The sequence below is a fragment of the Acinonyx jubatus genome, chromosome A1, assembly GCF_027475565.1.
Source record: "Acinonyx jubatus isolate Ajub_Pintada_27869175 chromosome A1, VMU_Ajub_asm_v1.0, whole genome shotgun sequence".
NCBI lineage: Eukaryota > Metazoa > Chordata > Mammalia > Carnivora > Felidae > Acinonyx > Acinonyx jubatus.
In genome coordinates, this window is record NC_069380.1 from 171,184,285 (window position 1) to 171,209,385 (window position 25,101).

Sequence of the window (25,101 nt, forward strand, 5' to 3'; positions counted from 1 at the left end):
CAACCAATTGTATTTCTTTGTATTTCCTGTTCTGGCTTTGGCAATTGGTTTGGGAAAGGTATGGGAGCTAATGAATGAATGATGTGGGGGTTGGGCTGCTGCAGTCATTTTATTACCAAGACAAGGATGGTATGGAGTTGTTGGGGGCTGCCCTGAGGAAGCCAAGGATGTAGCCAACATCACAGAAGACAGAGCAGAAAAACGGAGAGAGTAGTGGCAGATTGACATGGTTTGAGCCAGTGGATCAAGCCTTGCCCAAAGTCAGCCATAACTTTGGGCTTTTCAGTTACAAGAGTCAATAACATCCATTTACTGCTTAAGTCTGTTTGAGTTCAGTTTTCTGTCATATGGTAACCAAAAGATGTTTAACTGAGAATCCAGTTTGGCTGGAATGTAGGAAACATGAGAAGAGAGGCATGAAGACTGGCAAGATGGAGCAGCAACACTTTACCAGGGGCTTGAATGACAGGTTGGGGAACCGCTATTTATTTCCACAGACACTGGAGGACCATGGAAGGTTTCTCAGCAGAGGCGTGACTGGATCACACTGGCTTCCAAGAATCCTAAAATACCATCTGAATTGGGCCTCACCAATCCCTACTCCCTACCTCTTCAGCTCCCTCCCACAAGTTAAGCAGCAGAACCAGCTTTGTAAGAAGCCATAATCTGTTCACCTTCCACGAGCATGCAGGACCATCTTGCCTGGAGCAGACTCTAGGAACATCAGTGGAAGCCTATGGGGCAGAAGTCCACACCTGGAAGGATGGAGGTTCCACAGGGCAAGTATCTGCTTCCTTCAGTGATGTGCTCCCAGCATCTAAAACAGAGGCTGGCACGTAGTAGGTAGGTGCTCAGTCAATCTTGGTGAATGGATAAATGAATTCTCTGTAGCTGGTGGGGACCTCCCCACAGGAGCTAGCAGACGTAGGCAGCAGAGCAGCCCGAAGAGGGGGCAAAGGCACCTCATGGAGCTGCCCGTGGTGCTGAAAACGTTTGCCGTGTCTGGGACTGCTATCCGTGGTGCTAAAACAGAGCCTACACAGCCCTTACGTGGTGAACTGGAAAGGGCTCAAAGCACCTAAGAACCACAGTGGGGAAGCAGACTCCATAACCTTGCTTCCCCTTGCTAATCCCAGTCCCTGAAGACTTTCTGCATGAGGCAGATAACCTGGCACAGACCCAAGCAGGCCTGTTTTCTGATGGTAACGTTGTCCCCAGCATAGGTATCAGTCCATCCTCAGGTGCCCAAGCTCTCCATGGTTGTGGGTTCCCAAAGGGCTTCAGCCGGCCTCTGCTGGGGACCCTGGAAGAAGCAGCCAGGCAGAGATAGGCCCTGGGCAGGCAGCCAGAGAGAGACTGCATGCCAACAGCATTAACTGGAGGGCCTGGCAGGAGATTCCAGTCCTCATTGGCTCATGGGCACTGCCAAGCAAGGTACCTGTGCTAGAAGACAGTACATAGAGGGAGGGTGTGGCTGTTCTATGAGGATAGATGAGATGGCAGGGGCAAGATGGTCAAGATTTTGACCTTCACAGATCAACACTGTGAAGGCAGAAATTGGAGAGTGGGGATGGGGAACAGCAATGAAGGTGAAGGACTGGGGAGGAAGTAAAGTTTCAGAACACAGGTGACTAGTGAGTGAGGAGCCATTCTCACCAGTTAGGGACAAAGCAGTCCTAAATACAGACTCTCTCACACACATACAGATACAGGGCTACTGGGTTGTTAGGTCTGGCCCAGGCATTTGGCTCTGAAGGGACTTCCTCTCTGACATCATGTTCACAGGGTTGAGGCCTCCCAACATCCTAATTTTGCCTAAGAACCACTCTGACTCTTCCATCCATGAACTTACCTAAACCTTTCTGGAAGCAATTTATATTTCCAGCCTGTATCACCTCCAGGGAAATGATTTTCAATGTTTATTCCCTGCTGAGTGCAGCAGGATTTCCTGTTATTGGTTTTAAACTTACCTCTCTTGAGCTTTGGTGGGGTCCAGGAGTGGAGATGGGTTTGTTCTGCCAGTCTGGGATTTAGTGAAGGAGCCCATGTCCCTTCTCTATGCCCTTTCTGATGTTACAGATTTTTACCATATTCCTGCTTAGCTCCTCTCTGTATACTGAAGTTGTCCCAGGCGGGCCAGTCTGATTTTATATGACAGTTCCCTTCTCATCACAACTCTCTTGATAACAACCACTCATGGTTGTACTGAACTTTATAGCCACCTATACATTGTCACCTGTGTGCCGTCTCAGTGTCTTTCACACTCCCTGTGAAGCAGACCCCAGAGATCATTACCTCCACTTCACAGATGTAGAAACTGAGGGTAAAGGATAGGAAATGAACTACTCAGATCATGTAAGTCTGGAGTAAAACCCAGGTTCCCCCCACTCTTGGGTGGATGGCTCTCCAAAGAAGGCATGACCACAAGCACACCAGAATGTTGGATGCAGGTAACCCTCACTCATGTGTCAGGAGAAGGGAACATTTATGGCTTCTTTCAAACTCCCTTCCCAACCATGTTCAGCCTTCTATTGCTCTTCTGGGTCCCTCCTTAGGTAAGAAGCTTCAAGTAAATTCCCTCAGACACCATCCGCATTATTTTCCCCAAACTAAAACTTGCTGGCCATTCTCTGCCCAGCCCACTGCCTTTCAAGATAAGATTTTCCTAAAGCTTATCCCTCACCAGCTTGGCATTTTACTACCACCCAGGAGAGTTTAGATTTAACTGCAAACTTGGTGATTTCACTGTACACATTCTCTTCCAGATCTTTTATTTAAATGTTAAAAAAAAAAAAAGATTAGCTCCAATTCTTGGCTGAGCTCTCATCTTATACTTCTCTATCCAGAACACTGTTTATTAATTCAGACCTTTTGTTTCCTTTCTTTGTCAGCTCCTTATCAATGATAAAACAGTTGCCTCAAATTCCAGATGAATCCATTTTTAAGATACATTTACACATGAGACCCACACCCCAGAAAACTTAGGGTACACAGAGTCAGAGGACACACACACACACACACACACACACACACACACACACACACACTTTATCAAAGCATCCATTTATATTGATGCTGGTGCCTCTACACCCATGCTAAGGCACACAAGTGTTTATTCACACACTCACACTTCCTTCCACACTCACTCATACACCTGCATGTTGAGGAGGGACTTGGCATTGCCCTTTGAGGAGCCCAGTGATTTCATATGTTTGACAGGAGGGAAGGAGATAGAGCCAGGCAGGAAAATGCCAGCACATGAGATAAATGGATCAGAGGCTCTGGAGCATCTGGAACTGTTGGGAGGGGATCAGGGAATTTCCTGAAATTTGGACTAGGGTGGTTAGAGAATCCTGGATGAGGACCTCTCTCAGCCATGGGCAGGGGGCCCAGATAGCTGTGTTGCCACACAGTGGACTGGGCAGGCAGCCTCTGTTCATACTTAGAAGAGAGGCAGGTCTGGCAGGTGACCATGGACCCCCAGGGGTGGGCATCCCTGCTTTCCAAGCATGCAGTGAGGTCACCTTCACCGATGGGCACATATTTTTTTCTCAGTCACACCAATACCAATGTCCACCTCCAGGTGTACAAAGCCAGCCCCTGGCCAGAGGTCTCATTTCCAGCCTCATGAGATGTGTGAGAACACTTGTCACCCTACCAAGACACCCTGAAGCCACCTCTCTCCCTGACCACGCTCCTTGCAGAGTGCAGAGGTTGTCCACAGTGCCAGGTAGGGGCCTGGAACTTCCAAACACTTTCATGAGAAGTAGCTGCCACTTAAACCCCAAAGGGGTGATGACTCCCAGCCTAGAGAATCATATGAGCACCAACCATGGCCCAGAGCACACTTATCACCTTCCTGCATCCTATTTTGCCTTGGGGCTACCACACTGGCATGTTTTCTCTGGCCACCTGGAACAGGGTGGGGCCAGCTCACTGGTCACTCTGGTCTACCTACAGGGAACGGAGCACACTGAGGCTGGTCTCCACAGGATCCCTCACAGTGCACGTGTGGCCCCTCAGAGAACTGGGAAGGACAGGGGAGGGACAAACCAAATTATAACCAGGGACACCATCTCCCAGCACCTGGGGACAGCTTTCCCTTAGGAGGATGGGATGTGGGGGTCTCAGACTCCTGCAGGGGTGCAGGCAGAAGGTGAAAGGGACGGGGAAGGTACTTACACCACTGGATAGATAAGTCTCTGAGTCACTGGGCCCTGCTCTCTACTGCATCTGTCCTGCTGCTTGGGAGTTCTGAAATCAGATTCCTCTTGCTCTCTTTTTCGTCCTCTCCTGACATTTTTCTTTCCCTCAGGGTCCTCAGAGGAGAAGGCTCCATAGAAAGATCTTTAAATGAATGGCCCCTCCCGGGCCCTGGGGAATATATTAGAGTTCTGAAGTGATAGCCAAAATGGTGGAAGTAATCCAGGGAAGACAGGGAGACATATCGGGCAGGCTGGACCGCTAATGCCAGCCATGCATCTCGGTGGGCTGGGGAGCCGAGAGCCACTTCTCAGAGGCAGACAGGCCAGGGACCGAGAGGAGGAGAAAGGAGGGGGGAACCCCATCTCAGCTCCTTCTTTGTTCTCCTCTGCACTCTCGACAGCATGCAATTATTTCATTTCTTCATTTGCTCACTGGCTCGTTGCCCATCTCCTCCACTAGAACATCAGCTCCAGGAGTGTGCCATCATACTTCCCGGCACCCGCAGTGTCCAGCTCAGAGCCTGGTACAGAAATGGTGTTCAGCAAACATTTGTGGAGGACATGAGTTAAGGACTGTATGAATGAGTGGGGGGAGTGAATAAATTAATAAGTGAAGCCATCCAGGCAGACTCCCAGCCTGCACCCAAGCCTGTCTGGAGACATGACCAGTCTCATGAGGTTGCTCAGAGAAGCCCCACCTCAGTCCCTGGCAGTGGCCTAAAGATTCTCTTCCTTGGGATGAGCACTGGGTGTTGTATGGAAACCAATTTGACAATAAACTTCATATATTGAGAAAAAAAAAAAAGATTTTCTTCCGTACTTGGACTTGGCCTCAGTCCCAGATATTCCTGCTGTGCCCTTGGGCTTAGCCAATTACCTGCATTCTTGAGGCAAAAGTGGCCACCATGCACGCCAGACCCATGCTTAACATCAAGTCTTCATGACTTTGGTAGTATCCCTGCCATGGCCAGGGTACAGGCCTTGTCAGCCCTCATCTGGGTCATTCTGGTTCTGAGCTTTGATCTGCCGTTGGGCCACTAATGATCCTTCTAAAACCCAGATCCGATCACATGTTTCCTGATTTAAAATCTTCAGCAGCTCCCTATCTCTGGAATGGCTTGAAACTCCTTGGTATGGCATTAAGAGACCACTGCATAATGTGGACTCAACTTATCTTCACAACCTCAACTTCTGCCACTCTTACCACGGCGACAGCAAGGCCAGCAGCTAAAAGGTCCTCAGTTCTCACTACACACCTTGCTCTAAGCCACACATTATGGCATGGGCTTATTTGATGTCCTCATCCTATAGGATAGGTAAGCCATGTCTCCATTTTACAGATGAGGGAAGTGAGGTGTAACTAAAGTAGCTAAGCAATTTGCTCCAGGTTGAACAGCAATAACAACAAAAATTATTATTAGAACTAGAATGTATTGACCGTGAACTATTCCTGGCACTGTTCCAAGCATTTCACAACTGCTACCCATTCAATCTTTAGACCAACCCCGTAAAGTCGGACTGACAGCCAAACATTTGACTTCTCCGTGCCTCAGTTTCATATCTGTAAAATGGGGAGGATAATGACAGCATCTCCTCAAAGTTCTGTCATGAGCAAATGTGTGAAAGTGCTTAAAAAGGGGTGGTTCCCAAGCAGGGGTGTGCCATTTTGGGTTTTGGGGAGATGCAAGTATAGCAGTAAGGCTGGGTTGAACGTTGAGGGCAGGAGGACAGATGAGGACCTCTGTCAGGAGGCAGTGGTCAGCAGTCAGGCTCTAGGAGGTAGAGGGAGGGAGAGAAGGAAGAGACAGGTTCGAGATGACAGGGCTCAGGGCAGGACCAGGTCTGGGAAGTGCTGGAATCCAAGATGGTGCCCAGGGCAATGGCCCCGTGTGGCCAGAGGCTGGGGGTGGCCACAGCAGAGCAGGGTCATGGGCAGAGGGCCTACTTAAGGGAGCCAGCCTAACACTGGCATGTCTTCCATGAAGCAGAAAGAGGGGTCAATCCAAGGTTCACCCTGCAGGGAATGGAGCCTCCAGGATGCTCCTGTGTCTGTGCTGCTATATCACCCTTGGCATTGGAGACCTGGCCTTAGGGACAGGGAGAGGGGGGCCTGGGGCCTCTACACCAGCTGACTGGAATTGCCAGCTGCAGTCCCATAAATCGTGCCCTGGCCCAGGCTGGCAGTCCATTAACATGAAAGATTTTATCGCGTTTTACAACCTCCCTGTCTTGTACGGCGACAGCAGGTAATTAAAACAATAATTGTTTTCTGATGTTGCTTCTGCTGAACGATAAAAGCTTCCAGTTATTTTCTTTTCACTGGGGTAAGGTGGGGGAGGAGGGGTCTGATCTGGGGGTACGGGGGTGGAGTGAGGGGCCACAGAAGTTTTGGAGGTGCAGAAGGGTGAGGAAGGGCCTCCCGAGTGGCTACTGTGGAGTGAGGCCAGCAGGAGCCTGATTCTCACTTGGCAAAGCTCTGAGGACCTCCTATCACACACACACTAGTACATAAGCAGATTCATGCCACACACATGCCCCCTGCAGGCACATCCTTCATGCCCAGACCTTGGCTGCCCTGTGAGCTGCTCTGGGGAGGCCATCCTGCTTGAGAGCCCCTAGGAGGGGAGGAGGGGGCTGGCAGCATCTGGGATCTGAAGGAAATCGTCTGTCCAAAACCCTTGGGAGCCCCTTATGGCAGCTCCCATCCATCCTGCGAGGGAGGCATAGACAGGTTCTAAAGAATGGAAGTGATGAGGAAGAGTTGGGGGGCGGGTTGGAGCCTATGAGTACAGCCCCAGTGCTAATGAACCTGTATTTCCTAGGTGCTCAGAGTCTGGCACACCAGAGGTGGCTTGCTGGGGAAGGGCTGGGATTCCTCAAGTCACAGAGGGCTTGATTCAAGGATGACAGGATACATGGTATGGTGAGGGGTCTTCTATGCCCTTCTGTGCCCATCCCTCCCTCCCTCCCTCCCTCCCTCCCTCCATCCACCCACTTATCCAGCCAACAAATACTGAGCTTCTACTTAGTGCCAGGCCTGTTCTAGGCATAGGTGATATAGCAGGGAGCAGGTCACAGTCCCTCAAGAAGCTTGTGTTCTAATCCTGGGGGTGGGGGGGATAAAAAGTAAAGAAATCAGTAAAGGAGGTCACCTCTGATATTGCAAAGTGCTGTGAAGGAAATAAGACAGAAGTTAAGCCGCTACTTGAGGTTAGAGGGCCAACGGGAGCCTCTCTGAGGAGGTGACTTTCAGTGAGTCTTGAATGACATGGAGAAGAGGGGGGAAGAGAGTAGGGGCTGAGGCTTCAGCGTCCCAGTACCTTCAAGGGGCCCTCAGACCTCCCTGTCTCCACCACCTGGTCCTGCCACATGCCCGCTCCTTGCAGCCCCATGTCCAGGAAGCCTGTGATGGACACAGGTGGGAGTAGGGTGATGACTGGCGTGAGCTCTGCTTGCGCGGGTGCCCGTGAATGACATCACATCTGGGGCTCCCCTGCCCCTGCCCCCCACCGCCCTCCAGGCCTGCAGTAAATCATCCTGATGCTTTAAAACAAATACTTCTTAATCACTAAAAATTGAAATGATTTCATGTGAAAATGTTAATGTATTCGGAATCACAGCCGCGCACTGCGTCTGACAAATTAGCACCCAGCCCGTCGCATTGTTTGTAGCTACATTTATCCTGGTGATGAGACACACACACAAAACGGAGCAGAGGGGTGGCGAGGGCAGCTCCTGGCTGGGGGCATGCACAGAGGAGGAGGGAGGGGGCAGAGGGAAACAGGAGTCTCAGAGGGCAGAGAAAGGCCCAGCCCCATTTCTGACAGCCAGCCTGACCCCATTGCCTGCTGCAGGACTGCGTGTCCCCAGCTGCCCCAGTCCCCTCGACCTGCCCTTGGATGCCAGTTCTGGACCATGAGACCCTCACCAGGCAGGGCTGGCTGGCCTAGTGGCAGGCTCCCCAGGGACTCAGGCATTAGTAAAGCAGGAGCACCAGGAGAAGAGAAAAACAATTTTTGCAAGAATTTAATGTGTCAGAAGTAAACGTGAAGATGTAGAAAAACTGGAACCCTCATGCTCATGCATGCAACATAAAATGGTGCAGTTGCTGAGGAAAACAATTTGGCATTTCCTCAAAATTAAACCCTAGAATTACCATTTGACCCAGCAATTCCACTCCTAGGTTTATACCAAAGATAACTGAAAATGGGGTTTTAAACAAATATTTGCACATGAGTATTCAAAGCAGCACTATTCACAATAGCCAAAAGGTGAAAACAACCCAAATGGATGATAACGGATAAACAAAATGTGGTCGATCCATACAATGGAATATTGTTCGGCTGTAAAAAGGAATGAGGTACTGATACATGCTACAACATGGATGAACCTGGAAAACATTTCGCTCAGTGAAAGAAGCCAGACACAAAAGGCCACATGTTGTATAATTCAATTTTACATGAAACACCCAGAATAGGCAAATCCGTAGGGACAGACAGCAAGCTGGTGTTGCCAGGGGCTGGGGGAAGGGGGAATGGGAAGTGACTGTTAACAGGGTGTCCCTTGGGGTGAAGAAAATATTTTGAAACTAAATAGAGGTGATGGTTGCACAGCATTGTGAGTGTACTAAATGCCACTAAATTGTGTACTTTAAAATGGTTAATTTAAAAACAAAAAAAAAATTTTTTAAAGTAGGCTTCATGCTCAGCGTGGAGCCTAAGGTGGGGCTTGAACTCGCAACCCTGAGATCAAGAGTTGGACACTTAACTGACTGCCCTCTGCCTGCCCCTGCCTCAGGATCACCTCCATGAAAGCCCAGAGCTGGGTCATTCTGGATCATTTGCTTCATTTCACAAATGAGGCAGAGGAGAACATCCGGCCAGGGGCTCGCATTCTGAATACAGAGCAGTCCTGGGACCCAGGCCTCCTGACTGCCAGTCCAGGACAGTGTCTAGCCTCTCCAGACCTGGGCTCTCTCGTGCTGCACCCTCTTCTCCTAGTCACTTTCCTTATCCCTGTTGGACTTCTCAGATCTGCTTTGCAATTTTGTGCCTTTCTGGTAGGCAAGGGGGCATGTAGCATAAATGAACACAGAGGTACGTCATTATGCTCTCTCTTCACCTAACTCCACGTCCCTGCGCCCAGACCACAGTGGACCCTTTAGTAGCCAAGTTCATTCCCACCTCCAGGCTGCTGCACCCAAAGTTGGATCTCCTGTCATTCAGGTCTCAGCTCATACCTCACCTCCTCAGAGAGGTCTGACCATCCAGTCTAACCTGGCACCCAGCACGCCCGCATGAGCCCACTCATGGTCATGTGGTCACGTGGCCCTCTCTGCCTGCCTTCCAACTCCTGGAGAACATTCCTCATTATCTGAATCTACTAGTTTATGGTCATCTCCTCCCACTAGAGTGAGTTCCTTCCCATCTCCTCCCACTAGAGTGAGTTCCTCAAGGTAGGGCCAGCACCTGCCTTGCTCACTGAGTATCTATAGTGCGAAACACCTAGCCTGGCACCCAGGAGGTGCTCCATCAACACTTAATGACAGGTGTGCCCCCACCTTCACCTAGCCCTGTCCCCCAGGCCATCCTCTCCACCTCCCTCAAAAACTCACTAGGGCCCTGGGCCTTCTGCCCCACCCCCTTCTGCAGATGGCACACAGAGGGGCTAGGGCTGCGACCTGGCTCTGTGGTGGCTGCCATGTGACTTTGTGAGGTCACTTCACCTCTGAACCTACCTGCAGAGAGGTTAGGTGCAAGTGCTTTGCAAACACTCAGCAGTCAAGCTTGTCTTGCCCCTGCCCCCTTTGCTCGGGTTCCTCCTCTAAAGCATCCACCAGAACCCAAGCCTTTTCTGGCTCATATCCTTGTAACCCAGCTCTATAATTTCTGAGTGTCCTCTGTGTCCTGGCACCCACTCTTCCCCACTCTCTAATGCTGGCTCTGGGCTTCTGCATAGGTCCCAAGCAGCTCCTCGTGGCCTCCTCCCAGCGCACAGGTCCTCCAGGCCTCATCTGCATGCTCCTTCCTTGCAGCCTTCCTTGTGGCTGCCTCCCAGCCCTGCTCAAAACTTAAAAATTTCCTGGATCCTATTGCTCTCTCTTTGGTCTGCTCCTGGCTTCCTCAGAATCTCCTCCCAAATTTTCCTTTTCCATCTCAATTGCAGCCATTCCCCAATCGCTCTTTAGAATGGGATCTGAGCTCACGGTAGCCATGACCAGCTCCTTAGGAATGGGTCTTTCATCTCCACTTCCCACCCTCATTGCATCTCAAAGTGCCAGTCCTGCTTTCCAGTGATCTTTTAGATGTTTGTACCTGCCCATCTGCCACTGCCTCAAACTGAACAGGTGAAATGTGATGCCCCAAACATTTGTGAGAGCCCCAAACAGGCTCTCCTTGCTGGAAGGGAGGGAAAGGGAAGGAGTGTGCCTGCACACGTTTTTAGGGCTTGCTATGTGCAGAGCACTGTGTGGGGTGGAGAATGCAGCCTTGTGCGCATGGGTAGTGGGGGTGAACACCTGTCAAGGTGACAGCCTGGTCCTAGCTCCTGCCGACCCAGGGAAATGGGCTCATAGTGCCCAGGTCTGATTTTTCTTTTTTCCTTTCTGAAAACGTTTTAACATTTATTTATTTTTGAGAGACAGAAAAAGACAGAGCGTGAGCGGGGGAGGGGCAGAGAGAGAGGGAGACATAGAATCTGAAGCAGGCTCCAGGCTCTGAGCTTTCAGCACAGAGCCTGACGTGGGGCTTGAACCCACCAACCATGAGATCATGACCTGATCCAAAGTCGGACACTAGGTGACTGAGCCACCCAGGTGCCCCCTATATCTGATTTTTCAAGGGAAGCCTGAAATCTGGATTTTTTTGTGTGTGCATTCTCTATTTTTTAGAATGTTGCATCTGCTACCTGGAGGGTGAATGCCCTGCACACTGCCACCTTTGGGTGCCTTGCTCACATCATCATGTGTTCCTCCTGAGATCCTATGCCAGGCCTCTTTCAGGTACAGGGTACCAAAACCCAATCCACACTGGCAGAAGCCTAAAACAGGAAGTTCTTGGCTTAAGGGCCGGAAAGGCTGTTGGGGCAGCTCACAGGACTGATAGAAAAGTTCAGGGAACTGAGTCTCCAGGGCCTTGGGACAATCTTCCCTTCTGTTTGTCTCTGATTTGCCTGTGTATTGGCCTCACTCTTCTCACCAGACAGGCTCTCTCCACACAAGGGGGAAGTAGCTACCACTGGTCCAACATTCCCACCTGCATCTTCACAGGCTAAACCCAGAGGCAGAGATGGCAACTTCTCTACCTGCAAGTGAGAAAAGCCATGAAAAGAATCCTGGTTGGTCATGTGGCCACTTGGGATCAATTCATGTTGCCCAGGATCTCCATCAGGATTTGCCCATGAAGATGCTTTCCCTGGGGGACGGATGGAACCCTATGACTGACAGTCCCAACAGGACCACATGGTATTGGGGAGGAGGTCACCTAAGGGAGGGTAGGGGTGTTATGCCCATGAGACCATGTGTTGAGTACTCAAAACTACAGAGAAACTACAACACCTCACGAGATGGGGTCAATTCTCCGGAAAGCCCAGTTCCCAAAGGGCAAGAAACTCCTCAAGGACAATGAGTGAGGGTGGGCCTGAGAGGAGTCCGAGTCCGTTCTGGAGCCCCATCTTTTCCCCTTCACCACGAAGCCTCACCAAGGCCACCTGCCTCCCACCCATGGTCTCCTTGACAGGTCCCAACAGGGAATGTTCCAACAGCCCCACCGACTGGGAGCTCACTTCCTGCTAAGTCTACCCATGTCACTGCTTGTTAGGAAGGTCTTTCTCAGCCTCCTGCGCCTCTCACCTGCTGGTCCTGACCCTGCTCTCTGGGGCTACACAGAACAAAGCAAATCCACTTTCCTTTCCTGCCTCCAGTGCCTTAAATTAAATAACACAACCCCGTCGCCACCCAGACCTTTGAGGACTTCTCTCTTAGGACATGACTTTAAGTCTACCCCTTGGTTTCCCATGGGCCAGAGCCAGTTTCTGTTGCTTATGGCCAAAGTGCCCAGACTGATGGCCATGCTCTGGAGAGGGCCTGGCAGGGTAGAGCTCCCTGGTTGGGGCCCCCAGTACTGTGGGGCCTTCTTGCTCTCCCGGCTTCTTTCTCATTCATTACACAGCTCCCAAGCCATTTTCTCTTTCTGACATCACTTCCCGTGGCTCAAAAGCTCTGAATCATGTTTGCCTCTTCCTGGTCCCATGCCTTCCACATGTAACATCCAGAGGCTCCTCCTTTCAAATGTCTCCCACAACCATCTCTCACTCTATCCCTGCTGCTTGCTCTCTGGGAAGGGGGGGCCTCATCATTTCTTGCCTGGATGACTACCACAGCCTCCTGGCTGGTCTCCTTGCCTCCAGCCTCACCCTGCTCCCAATCTATCCTCAATGCGCTGCCAGATTAATCTTCCTTAAACACCATTCACCTCCTGTCTCTCCCCAGCTCAACGATGCAGCCAGCCCTATCGCTTGTTGGTCCCCCGCAGGCACTGTCTGCTTCTGCTGGGCTGTGCCTCCTGGCTCCCCTGTACACACACTGTCACTATGGAATGCCTGTGCCCTGCCCCATCCGTTCACTGTCTGGTCCAATCCCACCACATGCCAAGGTCCCAGGTGGAGTCCCTTTCTTCTGGCCTTAGGGACCGCCAGAGCTCAGAAGCAGAGCATGGCGGGGAGTGGCAGGGGGAGGGGGGAGGTGGTGGCCAGGGACGAGCCCCGAAGCCACAGTCCACCCTACAGGCCAGCAGGTAGGTTATCCATGCCCGGCCAATCTAGGCTCTCAAATGTCGCTATGGCCCCTGCCACCTCTCTGCTCATCCTTACACCCCACCCTGCCTCCAGGCTGTTAGGAGTCATACCTGGCCAAGTCACCGGGGGTGAGTCATCCTTCACCACATCAACTTTCCTTCTCAAATCCTTCCATGAAAGCTTGTCACCCCAGAATAAGCACCTTCCCAAGATTCCAGACCTGCAGGGTCTTGCCCTTGAGGCTCTCTGTCAGTGCTGTCAGCCAGGGACCTCATGCTCCACTTCCTTATGCTTTAGGGGTGTGGTCACAGAGGCCTAAAGTGAGCGTACTCGGTGCAGTCCACATAGCATCGCAGCACCTCCCATGCACTGAGCATTTACTGTGGGCCTGAATGGGGCTAAGTTGTTCCACATGGAATACCTCATTTAGTCCTTGCAACCCTGTGAGGTAGGAGCCTCTCATTATCCATATTTTCTGGATGAGGAAACTGAGGTGCAGAGAGCTGACGCTACCTAACGTCACCCAGTTTAAGCTTCTAACCCACACCATCACCGGCAGAACCCTGGCTCTTAGTGGCTCTGGTGCCTAAGTGACTCCCCACCCTCAGCCCACCAAAGAGCCTGGTGTCCAGAAGGAGCAGCCCCTCCAAGCCTGGGGACATCGGTGGGTCTACAGGCAGAGGCCTGAAGACCCTCTGTCACTCTCTCCTTGTGACCACTTCTTCAGGGTGACCAGGGAATAGCAGTGTGCTACAGCCGGCTCACCTTTGCTAAAGACAGACCATAATTAAAATTTGTAGAATTTTTCAAGCCAGCTGATATCACATTGGTAGCTTAAAATAGGCCACAGTGGGAGTATTTACACCATGGAAATTGGCAAACCAGTCCCCCAGCTCTCCCAGAGTGCCAAGTGTTAAACTTTTACCAGCACATCACTGCTGAGGAGGGAATGCTGACCACCCTCAGAAGGGCATCCTGGCCTTTGGGTGGTGGGCTTCAGGAAATTCACACCAAAGACAGCCCCTGCCCCTCTCCCCCAGTAGAGCCAGATTTCTGAAAGTATAGGGGTCTTGAGAAGAATGTATGAGTCTCAAAAATGGACCTCTGGCTGTGTGAACCCAAAGGACATGGAGAAAGAAGGTCTCTAGAATAGTGTCAGGAAAGCTCTGAGCCCTCATGACCTTCCCCTTTTGTATACAACCTTCGTGGGAACTTGGGGGGCCCCTGATCTCAGCAGCAGGGCCCAATGAGACAGGTAAGTAATTTCCCCTTTCCTGGTTCCTTTCTCACTTCAGGGCCTACTTTTTAAGTCTCTTGGCCCTTCTCCAACAACCCAATTTCTCGCCGGTACTTTCCCTTTTTTGCTTAAATTTTGAGAATCAATTTTGTTGCTTGCACTTGAAAACCCCTGATTCATTCACTGAATCAACTTGCCTCCTCTTTGGAAAAGCAGACGGCAGCTCATCATCTCCTGCCCCATGACCACTCCCATTCCCACTTCCTCGGAGCCCAGCAGCGGGCCTCAACGGTTGGGGTGGGATCTGTCTGGCCCCAGAAACTTGAACTCATTCAAAACAACCCCTTGGCCTCTCTGATCACGTCTTCTTGGTTTTCAGTGCCTTCTTACTAGAGTTTGTCCTGCCCTTCCAGTTCAGTGTCCTCAGCTGCAAAATGGTGGGATGGGAAGGCTGGCTTCCCAGAGCTCCCCAGTCAGCAGCCTTGCCCTTTCCTAGTCTTCCTCCTCCAAGCCCCCTCCTGCACCATGTGGCTTTGGCATTTCCCACAAGCCTCAGGAGCTGAGCTCAGGACCTGAGCTCAGCCTGCCCTGCATGCTTCTCTACTCCATGTCTCTTGTCAATGTTTTTGTCCTTGGTTTTGGGCCATCTTTCCATGCTGGTCATGTCCATTCCTGGAATGGAAGCCAGACAAATATAAAACCCAACAAATGTCCTGAAGGGGCCACAGCATGATGACCTGACGCCAATCTCAAGCATGATTCTGGTGGAGCTTCTCTGTCAACTACAGATGACTAAGGAAAGTGGTAACACAGAGAGACATACTGGGACTTCGACAGACCCATCACTCCAGACCAGCTTCCCTTATTATAGTTACTGTTCTGGTAGATCAGGGCCATACTGGAAACAGTGTGTCTGGATTTCAGCCAGGCACCTGATAAAATATCTCAGGATCTGCAAATGGAGATACATGAACCAGATGACAGAACACTTAAGGGAATGTAAAACCTGTTGAATGGCTGGCATTGTTTGTAACACAGCTGATTAAATAGCTAAGGTCAATCCAAATCCAAACTTGGGTCTTTACCTTTGAGCCTCAGGCTGTGTCCTTGGTGCTATTCAGCATTTTGATTAAATATTTGGGCAAACTGTATTGATGACACACTGGTTAAATCTGAGGACAATGTGCCCATCTCTTCCTGGTGAACAAGCTGCAAATGGTCGCAAATAGGACAGTGGCATAGGTGGCTTGGACCCAGGCTAAATGGCAAAACCCTAACTGCTGGCTGTGGGGACTGGCTCACATGGCACAGCACTTGAGTTGGCCCAATGGGGAAGGACCAGGACATGTGTTGGATGGCTGAGGGAAGAGATGCTCTCTCCTTCCCTCTGGGCTGGGCCTGCAAGGATGTAGCCCTGGTAAGTTGTGGCAGCCACCTTGGGACTGTGAAGGGAGAGGTTGTTGGAGAGTGGTGCCAGTCCCCCAAAAGAGCAGAGATGAGGCATGGATCCTGGCCATGCCGTTTTTTTCTGGATCCAACCATGCCTGAAGCTAGACTACCTTTTAGTTGCATGCATCAATAAATCCTTTTTTTTTTTTTTTTTTTTTTTGCTTAAGTAACTTTGGGTTGGGTTTCCTAATATTTGCAACAGCTACACTTAGTATCCTGTGATAGTTCGTGCCAGAGCATTGTATCACAGTGGGATGAACTCCTGGGACTGACATCCAGAGGCAGGCAACAGGAATGTAGGGGACAGGGAAGGGGCTTAGAACCATGCTACATGAGAAACAGCAGAGAGGACTGGTGGTGCCTGGCCTGGAAAGGGCAGATGGGGCCAGGGAGGAACCCTGTCTTAAATAACTGAAAAGGGGGAATCCTCCTTTTGTCAGAAGGAGGAGCCAAGAACCATCTGGGGGAGGTTACTGAGAAGGATTCCTCCTTGTAACAAAGTGGCTTTGAACAGTCTCAGCCACCTGACGATGTGTGGCCTGGGGCAAGTTGGAAAGCCAACCCCCAGGCGGATTTATATTCAAAATTCTGTGGCCTGGACAGCCCTGCCTAGGTTGAGGAAGCACCCAAGGTGGGGTCAGGAGGCAGGATATACAGTGCAAAGAGCTTGGAGAGATGAGGGGATAAGCCCAAGACCAGAGAGTATCAAAGTCTCCTGACTTTCTTCCATAGTCTTTCATGTCCATGGGGCACCCGACAAGGCCTTGAGAGTAAATGACCACCTAGGACAGCATTCTGCTACCCACGGTGTGGGAGGGGGTAAGCAAGGGTGTCAGTATGAGCAGTAACAAGGTTCCAGCCCTACCATTTCTTGAGCCTCAGTGTCCTTTTCTAATAAATGGGACTAACCTTACCTATCTCGTGGGTTGTCCTTAGGTTCTGATCAGATGATGCAGGAGAGCCCAGCATGGGCCATGATTGCTACCATCATGAAGTTAATTAAGGAACAAAAAATGTAGCAAGTCTACAACCACCGAAAGCTCCTCCTCTCTCCGCCCCAAGCTTCTCTTCTAGCTGAAGGAAGATGAGATTTGGAGTCAAAGACCTGGATTGCAACTCCAGCCCTGCCTAGTTTGGCCAGGGACTGCAGGAAGCCGTGCCCTCCCACATCTGTGAAATGGGACCGAGGGCAAGCAGCGCATTCGAAGCCCCTCGCCCGCAGGAGGTGATCATGGAACGCGGCGTTCTCCTTTCCGCAGCGAGGTCAGCCAGGGTGCTCTGGAGGTCTCACGCACACCAGACCTCCAGTGTGACCCACCGGCCAGCCACGTCTACGGGGCCCGGGAAGACGGGGTGGGGGGGGGGGAAGGAGGCGGGGGTGCAGCTGGGTGCGAGAACCGAGGCTCAGCGGAGGCCGCGGAGCTGCGGTGCCGGGAGGCTGGACGCCCGCTCCCCGGGCGGCAGCCGAGCGCTCAGCCAGGAACTTGTTAACAGGCCCCGAACAAAGAGCCACTAATCCGGCGGGCGGCCGCGGGCGGGCTGGCGGGCGGAGGGATCCCGCCCCTTCCCCTGCCCCTGCCCCGAGTTTACAGCGCTCTCAGCACCCGCGCCGAGCGGGGGCGGGGCCGCGGGGCAGGACGCCCCCGGAGGCGCCCCTCCCCAGGGCCCCAGCCGGCTCTGGGGCCGACCGGCGCAGTGGCTAATGGCTAATCCCCTGGGCTCGAGCTCCTAGAGAGTGGCTCGGGCTCCCGCCGCCCCTCGGCCGCTAACGTGCCCTGCAGCTCGCCTGGCCGGAGGCCCGCATCTAGCCCGGGACCCCGGCCTGGCAAGCTACCCAAACAACGAGGCAACGGGGTGGGGATGGTGTTTTGGGAAGCAGGGTAGGCTCCCGCCACGCGGGGATCCTAAGGAAGCATTCCTACCTGCCTGTGCCTGGCACCCTTTTATAGGGGAGGAGTGAGGGGGCTGGAAAGATGCTGACATGGGCAAACCCAGCAGCCCCTCAACTCCATCTGGTCTCCGCCCCAATCAGGAGGGAGTAAGGTCTCGCTCCGGGTGTACTGCCGGCAGGCTCTCTGCTGGATGTGCTGGGGTGGAGCAGTGCGGGGTGGGGCCCACCTGCCGTCCTGGCTGGGGAGGTATAGGGCAGAAAGGATACATCGTCGGAGCTCCCTACCCAAGGGCCCTGCAGTTGTAGCTCTCAGGCCCCATCAATCTAGACTGACTCCCCTCCTCAAATCTCAGCCACATATTTGCCTGGAGCTCAAGGTCACCCTGAGCCTTCCAGATGGACACAGCTCTGACATCTAGGTGTGGGGAGGGTCCGAGTTCTGGGAGACTCACCCATCAGGGCGCTGGCCCTTGGTGCTGTCTTCAGGGGCCTCCTCCTCCATCTAAGTGGAACCTAAAACCTACCCCTTTGGGGCCTACCTTAGGGATGAGCAGCTGCCATTCAGGCCTCCCCAGATTTCTGAGTCTCTCCCTCTCCCCCATCTCAAACAGGGCTGGGCTGGGTTTGTCAACAACCACACCTGGAGAAGGGGAGGGGAGGGGACTTCTATAAGCGCTACTCCTGGGTGTCAAAAGAGACAATCAAAACACAGGCCTCTCCTCATGCCTGTGTCCTCCCACTTGAACCCCTAGCTGCACCCCATCCCGCAAAGATGGCACCAAAGACTCCCCCCAGGTGAGGACAGAACAGTGTCCTCTGCCACATCGTTCCTCGGCAGTCACTAACACTGCATGCCTACTGTGTGTCAGGACTGTGACACACTGATGACATGTATTAGTCCACCTAATCCATACAACAACCCTGTGAGGTGGGTCCTTTTATGACTCTATTTGATAGACAAGAAAACTGAAGTGCAGGGAAAAGCTAGATTGCCAGCTAGGACTAAGGGTGGGGCACAGGGGGTACCAAGGGCACACAATTTAAGGAGGCTGACCCTGCCCTTGCACAACTTAATTTCTGCACCCTGGGCACCTCCCTTGCCTCACCCTAGTCCAAGTCCTCGTCCAAACTCAGACTTCAGAGCTTGCCCACTCAACCCTTCTACCACCTCCTCAACGTGCCTGGGGGTCTGGCTCCCGAGGGCCAGCGGCTGCCTGTAGCACCTGACATTAGTGCCTCGGAAGAGGGTGGCCTTAGACACTGGCACTATGACCTTCTTGGGACCATAAGAAGGCCTGTTTTTGCCAATGCGGGTGTTCACCAGCTAAAGCAGGCCCTTATTTCCTGCCTTGGGTGCTGGGACTCACAGTTCCTACCTCTGCTTCACAGCCACTTTCAGCCCTGCCACAGCGGCCACCTGGCTCCAAGGCAACATGGCAGCTACCGCTGGGGTGGCTGGAGCCTTTGGCAGGTGCTGAGCATGTGTGAGTGTTTCCTGGGGGAACCTGATGCTGAGTGCACAGTCCACCCCAAGCTCTCAAGGCAGCCTCCCTGCACACTGGCCTCTGCTCCAGTAGAGTCATCAAGTCCAATGCTTTAATATACAGAGGCCAACAGCCCAGAGAGGTTAAGTGACTTGTCCAAGGTCACACAGCAATAGAATGGCAGAGCTGGGACTAGAATTTAGTTCCATCCAGGGACCCCACCCAAATTGCTACTATTTTCTGTGTGTCAGAGCTGATCATTAGCACATGGTTCCAGGACAAGCTGCACCCAAATCATCACCTTCATAGAATCCCAAACAGAGCTCTTTGCACACTGGAGGAATCGGTGTCTGAGTCAGGCCCAAGTCCCTGCAGGGGGTGGAGACTGGGGGGGGGGGGGCGGTGCTTCTTCCAATTAAAAGCATGACTCTTTCCTGGGACTCCTGCCTGCGGCTGGAACAGCGACAAATGCTTTCTTCTCTTATCTCTGGGCGTGGGCCCTGATCACCACCTTAGGACTCTAGCTCTGTCCTAACTCATGCCCCTTCAAAGCCAGGGAAAATGGAGGAAGGAGATAAACAAGCCACAGGGGTCTGCTCCATGTCAGGTTCTACCCTGGGGCACTCTCTATGTTGACCACCATCTCATTACTATAGCTTCAGGAAGCAGAAATGACCCTATTCTAAAGATGTGGGAACAGGCTGGGTAGTAAAAGTTACTTGTCCAAGGTCAGGTGGCTTAGAGTGAAACCTAGACCTGTCTGTCTCCAAAGCCCCTGCCCTTTCCACTCTACCTGATGGGAAGAGGGGGCTGAGGCTCCCCAGAAGGCAGGAAGACCTGTCAGTGCCATTCCCATGGGAGCAGACAAGAAGGGTAAAGGAGTGGACCAGGAGAATTGATCACAGGAAGCTGAGCTCCCATCTGGGTGGCGAGGATGGCTGGGGCTCGTGGGCCAGACTCTCCTGGTGCTTGGCCTCAGGAACCAGAAGTCCCAATAGGTGTTGCACACAGCAGCCCAAGTTTTGGTGTCAGTTCCATTCCTGAGGATCAGGGTGGGGCCTGAGGAAGAGGCCATGAGACCAGTTTGTCAGGGTCAGGAAGGACAATGCCATGACTCTATGCCCCTTAGCCCCACCTTCCAGGGCCTTGAGTCTAAAGGTTTGGTGCCCAGAATGACATTATTTGCATGAGAAGACACCCATCCAGGAACATCTATGACTGGAAGGGGGAGGGGTGAGCAGGGAGGTTCCTGCTCAGTAGACCTGGGCCTACAACCTGTGTGAAGGACCCACAAACATGCATGATCACATGAGCTGGTTTGCCATCCGTGTGAGGCTCCAAGACACAGCCACCCCATGGTGAGGCTTTAACCTGCTCATTCCTACCCTGGACAGGAGTCTGTGTCCAGGGACAGGGATGGGGAAGGCTGCCAAGGGGGACAGAGTAAACTTCTCCCCCCTCTCTAGCCATAGCAGCCCTCCTTACCTAGCCAGAGAACCCAAACACACATGGAGGGGAAAAAAAAGAAAAAAAATAAGAACTTGACTGGCCATGACTCAGAGCATGTTGGGGGCTAACAGCAGGGTCATAGTGCGGTGGACAGTGGCAATACCCGTAGAAAACACTGGCATGAATGAATAGCTAACTTGGGCCAGGGGCCTCTGGCAGTTGCCCCAGGCCCCATGTGCCTCTCTAGGCCTGAGGAATCCATCCTGTCGGCCACTCAGAGCTCATCGATGTGCCATGGCCCCTGTGTGGGCCCTGGGAGGAGGTGGGGAGTCCCCTTGGAGGGAGCTGAGATAAACAGAACAGTTGTATTGGCAGCAGCAGGGGGGCTTGGCCTAGGTCTGGACAGAGCAGGAGACGTTGGGCTGTAGGATGGGGAGTGTGGCTGGAGGGGCCAGGGGCACCAGGTCCTGCAAGGCAAGGGAGCTATAGTGCAGAAGCCACAACTTGACTGGGGGTGTGGATGCCTGGCCCACCAGCAGTTAAAGCCAAGTTCCAATGGATCAGCCTAGTCATGCGTGGTGATGCAGGTGTTTCCCTAAGTGCCCCCAGACTCAGGTTTGGACTTCACCTTCAGGCACTGGTGAGCCACAGAAGTCTTTTTAGTGGGGTCCCAGGGGCATTAAGCAAAGTAGAGGAGGTACATAAAGGGGATGAGTGGGGTGGCCACTGCACTGGTCCAGGTGGGAAAGGTGAGGGAGAAAGGGGCTGGGGGGGGGGCAGGTGCGGTGACAAAAGAGGAGAGGGACACGAGCAATGTCACAAGTAGAAGCGAGCTGGAGGACTTAGTGACAGATTAGACATGAAGCGTGAAGGAGAAGGGAGAGCCAAGAGAGACTGCAAGGTTTCCAGCCCCAGGCTGGAGGACTAGGGGGGGTGAGGGGAGGCAGCAGGAGGGGATTGGCCTGGATAGAGTAGGCTCAGGCATGCATGTATATGGACACATGTGTTCCCAGGCAGCAGCCAAGCCCAATACTACCGCCTTTGCAAGAAGAAGGGGTCCCCCTACCCGGGGCTTAGGGCAGCTCCTGCCTTTGAGACTGCAGGTCTGCAGGTCTGGGGCCCAGAGCAGGACCAGGTGGGAGGAAGGTATGTGAGACAGGAGGGGCTCCTAGCCCTGGGCTGAGGCCAAAGTTGGCTGCTCATAGAAACCTGCCAGTGACCCACGGCTGGGGGCTTGGTACCTGGATCAGTACCAATCCCTGGGTTCCTGAGGGAAGCCCCTCCCAACATGGGCAACAGGGAACAGACAGGACCAGCCCTCTCCTGGGGGTACCTGGGAGGCCCTGAAGCCCAGCCCAACCCATCCCCAAGGCAAAGTGAGAGCCTTAAAGAATTAAGACACCCTCCCCCAACCAACTGCTCCAGTTTGGGGTGAGGGGTGGACAGAGGGGTCCAGGACCAGCCCTGAGGATAGGGGTGGGGCTCGGGGAAGAGGCCATCAGGACAGATTGTTGACGTAAGGATGGACAATACCACAGCTCAGTGCCCCTCAGCACCACCTTCCAGGAGAGCCAGCTCCTCATGGGCCCCTCCCCCTAGGAGTGCAGAGATCTGTGTGGCAGGGCATCCAACAGGTGTGAGCGGCCCACAGGGGTGGGGAGGCAGGTGGCAGCTGTGTGACTGGGTATGAATGGGAAAAAGCTGTGAGACAGGGTGTGGGGGAGTGTCCCCGTGTGCAGGGGCACACAGACAGTGAGTGTGCTGAAGGGACAGGCTTTTGTGTGAAGCAGTGACAGAGGGTGGGCCCTTGGCCTGGGGAGCCAGAGGCTGCAGTCCTGCTGGCCCCCGGCGCCCCCTGCCGCCTGACTGGCCGTCTCTTCCTCAGCCACTCACACACATTTTTCACTGGCTGCTGTTGCCGAGGAGATGATGGGTGGTGTGGGAGGAGGTGTGGGAGGAGCTGGGGTCATCTCAGGGCCAGCCTGCCTGGGCACGTGTGCCCAGAGCCTGTGGGGGACAGCAGTAAGGGGCCCCAGATAAGAAGAAGGGCCCCTGCATGCCGTTCAGAGGCTCCTCCCACAGGCCTGAGAGTTTATGCCCAGAGGCAGCCTCTGCTCCAGGGCAGCCCTGCTGCACGAGTGCCCACCTGCCAGCTCCCTGGGCAACCATGGACCAGGCCCCAACAGGTGCCCCACCAACCAGGGATGTGGTTCCCCAACTCTATGACCTTCTGAGAAATCCATGTGGCACCCCCCAGGCTGAGGCACCCTGACTCACCAGCACCCATCACCCCCTTATCGACACATGCTCACCTGTGCAATTGCTCACAACGATCACACACATGTGCAGGAGGCCAGCCGTCACACAAGCTCATCTGGCCACACACATACCAATGCCATACACACTGCCAGCCCTCATCGTCACCGGGGCACACATGCCAACCCACAGCCTTCACACGTGCTCAGGCATGACCACACAGCCCTCTCACACACAGCCGACTTGGTAAACATTTCCCGGGCACCTACTCGGTATTGGGCAACACCTCCCCTGTGTGAGGAGCATGAACACCCCCAGTTTACCATGACCAGCTCACCAACCCTGCACTCCCCTGAGGGTTGCACACACGATCCGAACACGGATATATGTGCAATAGGAACACACACCCAGCAGTAGTGCAGCCTCCTGGCTCGGTCAGGATTAAAAGGGGAGGTCATGGGGCAGAAGGGTTTGTTAAAGTGAGGATTTAGGGGGGACAATGGGGTGTTGGAAAACGGATAGGATAGAGTAGAGGGAAGACTGAGGGGGCAGAGTGGGGAGGGCAGCCAGGCAGAATGGGTGTAGGATGTGCAACACAGAGACCCTTTAAAGAAACAGCCATCAGCCTCAATCATGGGGCTGGTGTAAGCGCTCACTCATTGATCTCTAATCAGTCTGGTTTCATACCTCAGGAACCCCAAAGCTCCCTTCTGACATCTAGGATTAACAATGGCCTGGCCAGGGTAGGAGGCATCCCCCAGGTTCTCAGAGCGGCAGGAATCAAGAATTGCTAGGGTGCACCCCATGTCCCCTTGATCACACAAATGACCCCCCCCCCCCCCATAAGCTCAGCTCTGCTAAGTGCATGGATGGTGGGGAGGAGAGATCAGGAGGCCCTAACAACTCAGCCTAGGTGGAAGCTCAGGGAGAGCAGACAAAGGATGCAGGGGAACTCCCCCCACCCCAAGGGAGGTGGGCTGAGAGCCTAGTTACCAAGCAGGTTAGGGTGGCCAACGGGACATTGAGGGAGGAGGAAGGGCGGTGCAAGGAAAGGGAGAAGGGAAAGCGGCAGCGGCCCCACCATGCATAACTCTGGCCCCCACGCACCGAGGAGGCTGGGAGCCACAGCCCTGGCCAGGGGCCGCGGGCCTTTGACTGTGCAGGCTGTAAGGGCTGGGGGCTGGTGTATGCGCCTCCACGCCTGAGTGTGTGCGTGTGCGAGCGTGTGGCGGGGACAGAGGAGGACACTGTGTTCTGGACGTGGGCAGAGGCCAGTTGCCAAGTGGGAATTGTGAGTAGCTGTTTGGGTCAGATGCTACCGGGAAGAGGTATCTTAAGCCCCCTCCTCAATTTCCTGGGCACTGGGATGTGGTCAAAACCTCTATCTATGACTCTCAGAGTCAGGCTCCCCCGGGCGTTGATTCAAACCCTCGACTCTGCTCTGGGGCCGGGCAACCAGCAAACTTCCCCCGCCCGGAGGCGTGGAGCGTTTACACTCGCCAGCCCCGCGCGCTGACAGCTGCTCCAGCACTTGGCAGAACCCAGGCTTCCGGGGAAGCGCGCGGGGAAGCTGCGCAGCAGCGAGAGGCGGCCCCCGCGTCCCGCCTCGCAAAGTTTGGCCTCCGGGGGCTTCCAGACGGGTCCGGCCGCGCGGGTCAGGGACCCCCCCATAGCAGCGAGCGTTCGCGCGCACAATCCCCCGCAAGCCTCCCCAGAGCGCGCGCGTGACTCACCCGTGCCTTGGAGCCAGGCGGCGAGGACTATGCCCAGGAGCGCTGGCCACAGGCCGGGCCGGACGGCCATGGCCGCGGGCGGGCGAGCTGGCCGGCCGGGCGCGGGGCCCCGCGGGCGGGAGGGCGGCTTTCAGCGCCTCAGCCCAGAGCCCCAGCCCGGGGCGCCCTCGGGGCCCATGCCAGCGGACTGCGCTGCCTTGGGGCGGCCGGCTGCGGGGCGCACGCGGCGCGTGGCTCCCCTGGGCACCGGGAGCACAGCAATGCAGCCGGGGCGGAGCGCAGCGCCAGCCGCGCCGCGCACCGAGCCAGCCGCCGCGCGGAGCCCGCAGCCGGGGAGCGGGCCGGCGGGCGCCGCAAAACCCGGACTGGAGCAGCGGAGCGGGGCGGCGGCAGGGCGGGGCGGGGGAAGGAAGGAGGGGCCCGGCCGCCCCACGCCGCGCGCTTGGGCCACCCCCAGCTCCGGGGATCCCTCCCGGCGTTGCCCGAGGCTCCCCCGGGGAGGGGTTGGGGTGGTGGGCGGGGAGGCCTCCCACCGCCCCGCGCGGTCTCCAGGGACAAGGCCTGGAGTCTGAAACCCGGAGTGGATCAGTTGTCCGGATCCGGG

General features: G+C 54.1%; 1 protein-coding gene across 2 annotated transcripts in view; it reads right to left on the reverse strand.

Annotated features, from left to right (window-relative positions):
- The window catches only part of UNC5A (unc-5 netrin receptor A), a 61,809-nt gene extending 37,048 nt beyond the window's left edge, over window positions 1-24,761 (reverse strand). The window contains exon 1 of one of the 2 annotated variants that reach the window (XM_027035305.2): window positions 24,498-24,761. In XM_027035305.2, the coding sequence (XP_026891106.1) occupies window positions 24,498-24,567 (70 nt within the window). In that variant the 5' untranslated portion in view covers window positions 24,568-24,761. The remainder of the gene's footprint in view (window positions 1-24,497) is intronic. The other variant, XM_027035324.2, reaches the window with a different exon arrangement.
- Window positions 24,762-25,101: the final 340 nt, after the last annotated feature.